The sequence below is a fragment of the Oncorhynchus clarkii genome, chromosome 3 (genome assembly GCF_045791955.1).
Source record: "Oncorhynchus clarkii lewisi isolate Uvic-CL-2024 chromosome 3, UVic_Ocla_1.0, whole genome shotgun sequence".
NCBI classification, from domain to species: domain Eukaryota; kingdom Metazoa; phylum Chordata; class Actinopteri; order Salmoniformes; family Salmonidae; genus Oncorhynchus; species Oncorhynchus clarkii.
Window position 1 is genome coordinate 84,247,080 of NC_092149.1, and position 5,797 is coordinate 84,252,876.

General features: G+C 47.6%; 1 protein-coding gene across 1 annotated transcript in view; it reads right to left on the reverse strand.

The window, feature by feature from the left end:
• The window catches only part of LOC139386219 (fap1 adhesin-like), an 11,642-nt gene extending 6,905 nt beyond the window's left edge, over positions 1 to 4,737 (reverse strand). The window contains exon 1 of the mRNA XM_071131702.1: positions 4,612 to 4,737. Coding sequence (XP_070987803.1) covers positions 4,612 to 4,737 — 126 coding nt within the window. The remainder of the gene's footprint in view (positions 1 to 4,611) is intronic.
• Between the last annotated feature and the right edge of the window lie 1,060 nt (positions 4,738 to 5,797).

The following is a 5,797-nucleotide window of genomic DNA, read 5'->3' on the forward strand; positions in this document are numbered from 1 at the left end:
GCATCATGTCTGAACTGTCATCAACTGTAACAGCATCATGTCTGAACTGTCATCAACTGTAACAGCATCATGTCTTAACTGTCATCAACTGTAACAGCATCATGTCTGAACTGTCATCAACTGTAACAGCATCATGTCTGAACTGTCATCAACTGTAACAGCATCATGTCTGAACCGTCATCAACTGTAACAGCATCATGTCTGAACTGTCATCAACTGTAACAGCATCATGTCTGAACTGTCATCAACTGTAACAGCATCATGTCTGAACTGTCATCAACTGTAACAGCATCATTTCTGAACCGTCTGAACCGTCATCAACTGTAACAGCATCATGTCTGAACTGTCATCAACTGTAACAGCATCATGTCTGAACTGTCATCAACTGTAACAGCATCATGTCTGAACTGTCTGAACCGTCATCAACTGTAACAGCATCATGTCTGAACTGTCATCAACTGTAACAGCATCATGTCTGAACTGTCATCAACTGTAACAGCATCATGTCTGAACTGTCATCAACTGTAACAGCATCATGTCTTAACTGTCATCAACTGTAACAGCATCATGTCTGAACTGTCATCAACTGTAACAGCATCATGTCTGAACTGTCATCAACTGTAACAGCATCATGTCTGAACCGTCTGAACCGTCATCAACTGTAACAGCATCATGTCTGAACTGTCATCAACTGTAACAGCATCATGTCTGAACTGTCATCAACTGTACCAGCATCATGTCTGAACCGTCTGAACTGTCATCAACTGTAACAGCATCATGTCTGAACTGTCATCAACTGTAACAGCATCATGTCTGAACTGTCATCAACTGTAACAGCATCATGTCTGAACCATCTGAACCGTCATCAACTGTAACAGCATCATGTCTGAACTGTCATCAACTGTAACAGCATCATGTCTGAACCGTCTGAACCGTCATCAACTGTAACAGCATCATATCTGAAATGTCATCAACTGTAACAGCATCATGTCTGAACTGACATCAACTGTAACAGCATCATGTCTGAACCGTCTGCACCGTCATCAACTGTAACAGCATCATGTCTGAACTGTCATCAACTGTAACAGCATCATGTCTGAAATGTCTGAACTGTCATCAACTGTAACAGCATCATGCCTGAACTGTCATCAACTGTAACAGCATCATGTCTGAACTGTCATCAACTGTAACAGCATCATGTCTGAACTGTCATCAACTGTAACAGCATCATGTCTGAACCGTCTGAACCGTCATTAACTGTAACAGAATCATGTCTGAACTGTCATCAACTGTAACAGCATCATGTCTGAACTGTCATCAACTGTAACAGCATCATGTCTGAACCGTCATCAACTGTAACAGCATCATGTCTGAACTGTCATCAACTGTAACAGCATCATGTCTGAACTGTCTGAACAGTCATCAACTGTAACAGCATCATGTCTGAACTGTCATCAACTGTAACAGCATCATGTCTGAACTGTCATCAACTGTAACAGCATCATGTCTGAACTGTCTGAACAGTCATCAACTGTAACAGCATCATGTCTGAACTGTCATCAACTGTAACAGCATCATGTCTGAACTGTCATCAACTGTAACAGCATCATGTCTGAACTGTCATCAACTGTAACAGCATCATGTCTGAACCGTCATCAACTGTAACAGCATCATGTCTGAACTGTCATCAACTGTAACAGCATCATGTCTGAACTGTCATCAACTGTAACAGCATCATGTCTGAACCGTCTGAACCGTCATCAACTGTAACAGCATCATGTCTGAACTGTCATCAACTGTAACAGCATCATGTCTGAACTGTCATCAACTGTAACAGCATCATTTCTGAACCGTCTGAACCGTCATCAACTGTAACAGCATCATGTCTGAACTGTCATCAACTGTAACAGCATCATGTCTGAACTGTCATCAACTGTAACAGCATCATGTCTGAACCGTCTGAACCGTCATCAACTGTAACAGCATCATGTCTGAACTGTCATCAACTGTAACTGCATCATGTCTGAACCGTCTGAACCGTCATCAACTGTAACAGCATCATGTCTGAACTGTCATCAACTGTAACAGCATCATGTCTGAACCGTCTGAACTGTCATCAACTGTAACAGCATCATGTCTGAACTGTCATCAACTGTAACAGCATCATGTCTGAACTGTCATCAACTGTAACAGCATCATGTCTGAACCATCTGAACCGTCATCAACTGTAACAGCATCATGTCTGAACTGTCATCAACTGTAACAGCATCATTTCTGAACCGTCTGAACCGTCATCAACTGTAACAGCATCATGTCTGAACTGTCATCAACTGTAACAGCATCATGTCTGAACTGTCATCAACTGTAACAGCATCATGTCTGAACCATCTGAACCGTCATCAACTGTAACAGCATCATGTCTGAACTGTCATCAACTGTAACAGCATCATTTCTGAACCGTCTGAACCGTCATCAACTGTAACAGCATCATGTCTGAACTGTCATCAACTGTAACAGCATCATGTCTGAACCGTCTGAACCGTCATCAACTGTAAGAGCATCATGTCTGAACTGTCATCAACTGTAACAGCATCATGTATGAACTGTCATCAACTGTACCAGCATCATGTCTGAACTGTCATCAACTGTAACAGCATCATGTCTGAACTGTCATCAACTGTAACAGCATCATGTCTGAACTGTCATCAACTGTAACAGCATCATGTCTGAACCGTCTGAACCGTCATCAACTGTAACAGCATCATATCTGAACTGTCATCAACTGTAACAGCATCATGTCTGAGCCGTCTGAACCGTCATCAACTGTAACAGCATCATGTCTGAACTGTCATCAACTGTAACAGCATCATGTCTGAACCGTCTGAACCGTCATCAACTGCAACAGCATCATGTCTGAACTGTCATCAACTGTGACAACATCATGCCTGAACTGTCATCAACTGTAACAGCATCATGTCTGACCTGTCATCAACTGTAACAGCATTATGTCTGAATCGTCATCAACTGTAACAGCATCATGCCTGAACTGTCATCAACTGTAACAGCATCATTTCTGAACTGTCATCAACTGTAACAGCATCATGTCTGAACTGTCATCAACTGTAACAGCATCTTGTCTGAACCGTCTGCACCGTCATCAACTGCAACAGCATCATGTCTGAACCGTCATCAACTGTAACAGCATCATGTCTGAACCGTCATCAACTGTAACAGCATCATGTCTGAACTGTCATCAACTGTAACAGCATCATGTCTGAACCGTCTGAACTGTCATCAACTGTGACAGCATCATGTCCGAACTGTCATCAACTGTAACATCATCATGTCTGAACTGTCATCAACTGTGACAGCATCATGTCTGAACTGTCATCAACTGTAACAGCATCATGTCTGAACTGTCATCAACAGTAATAATCAAACGGCAAAGTGAGGGCAGAAATATAGCCTCTTTAGAGAGGTACAACTCATAGTCTGTTTGATTAATACACTGATGCTCAATAACCCCAGGGAACATGCAGTTTTGGCATCAACTGTGTTTGCTCAATAGTGCATTCAATCATATCAATATTCATATTTGGATTAAATGGAATATAACACATCTCTGTGATATTGAGCAGACAGACTGTGGAAGTGCAGTAATCACATTGGAGTGCGGTACATCAAAAATCTGTTTCTGTCATAATATGGAAAAACATTTGAATTCAGATTCCCGTCTGTCTGTTCCTCTAGGAAGCTCATGTCCCTGACCCGTGGTAGCCCCCTCCCCACTGAGATCTTCCCCCTGTCGACCCCCTCCCCACTGAGATCTTCCCCCTCTCGACCCCCTCCCCACTCTGAGATCTTCCCCCTGTCGACCCCCTCCCCAATGAGATCTTCCCCCTGTCGACCCCCTCCCCACTGAGATCTTCCCTCTGTCGACCCCCTCCCCACAGAGATCTTCCCCCTGTCGACCCCCTCCCCACTGAGATTTTCCCCCTGTCGACCCCCTCCCCACTGAGATCTTCCCCCTGTCGACCCCCTCCCCACTGAGATCTTCCCCCTGTCGACCCCCTCCCCACTGAGATTTTCGCCCTGTCAACCCCCTCTCCACTGAGATCTTCCCCCTGTCGACCCCTTCCCCAATGAGCGGTTTTCCCTGTCGGCCAACTCCCCACTGAGATCTTCCCCCTGTCAACCCCCTCCCCACTGAGATCTTCCCCCTGTCTACCCCCTCTCCACTGAGATCTTCCCCCTGTCGACCCCTTCCCCAATGAGCGGTTTTCCCTGTCGGCCCACTCCCCACTGAGATCTTCCCCCTGTCAACCCCCTCCCCACTGAGATCTTCCCCCTGTCGACCCCCTCACATCTGAGATCTTCCCCCTGTCGACCACCTCTCCACTGAGATCTTCCCCCTGTCGACCCCCTCCCCAATGAGCGGTTTTCCCTGTCGGCCCACTCCCCAATGAGATCTTTCCCCTGTCGACCCCCTCCCCACTGAGATCTTCCCCCTGTCGACCCCCTCCCCACTGAGATCTTCCCCCTGTCGACACCCTCCCCACTGAGATCTTCCCTCTGTCAGCCCTATCCCGCTGGGAGCTTCCTCCTGTTCGCCCTGTCCCGCTGGGAGCTTCCTCCTGTTTGCCGTGTCCGCTGGGAGCTTCCTCCTGTTAGCCGTGTCCTGCTGGGAGCTTCCTCCTGTTCGCCATGTCCCGCTGGGAGCTTCCTCCTGTTCGCCATGTCCCGCTGGGAGCTTCCTCCTTTTCGCCCTATCCCGAAGGGAGCTTACCCCTGTCGACCCCTTCCCCAATGAGCGGTTTTCCCTGTCGGCCCTATCCCGCTGGGAGCTTCCTCCTGTTCGCCCTGTCCCGCTGGGAGCTTCCTCCTGTTAGCCGTGTCCCGCTGGGAGCTTCCTCCTGTTCGCCCTATCCCGAAGGGAGCTTCCTCCTGTTCACCTTGTCCTGCTGGGAGCTTCCTCCTGTTCGCCCTGTCCCGCTGGGAGCTTCCTCCTGTTCGCCCTGCCTTGCTGGAAACTTCCTCCTGATGGTCCTGTCCCTCTGGAAGCTTCCCTCTTTCAGCCCTGTCCTGCTGATTTCTTCCTCCTGTCAGCCTCCACTGGGAGCGTCCTCCTGTTGGCTCTGTCCCGCTGAGAGCTGACCTGCCATGGCCTTTGACCTGTAGAGGAGCCATGGGGGAAACGTAGCCCTGGCAGACTTTCCAGGCCTTACATAACCAGGCCAGAGCCTATCCCTCCTGTCCCCAAGGAGACCACCCTCTACGTGGTTAGTCTGCCAGCCAAGGCCCCTCTTGGTCCCCCTGTGGGAATAATCCCTGGTTGGCAGAGCATAAAAAGGCCAGCCAGGGATGACTGTGCCTGAGAATCGCGGTGAGGACAGTGGGACGGTTCTGATAATCCATACCCGTGGTCTTCCACTCTGAACTAACACTGGTCTAAGCCAGTCATGGGATGCAGTATCACCACGGTCAAGTGGCTTTAAAATAGACAGGGGATGTCAGAGGAGGGTAGTGAGAATCAATGTGAAGGGCTCTCTACATTTGTAATAAAAAGGGCACACAAGTAATGAGCAGCCATCCCCTCTGAAAGTGAAGGTCAACACTATCTCACCAATCTGGTTCTGGTTCACAGAGCCGCTATGGAGAGGATACAAGCATAATCTCCCTCAATTTAATCTAAAAAGCACAGTTCTTTGTCTCGCCATGCTCCACACAGGGAAGTAAATCTCCTTTTAGTGAGGATAAGTCTTTTTGTTCTGTGTTTGATTCCCATCGGAACTAAGCT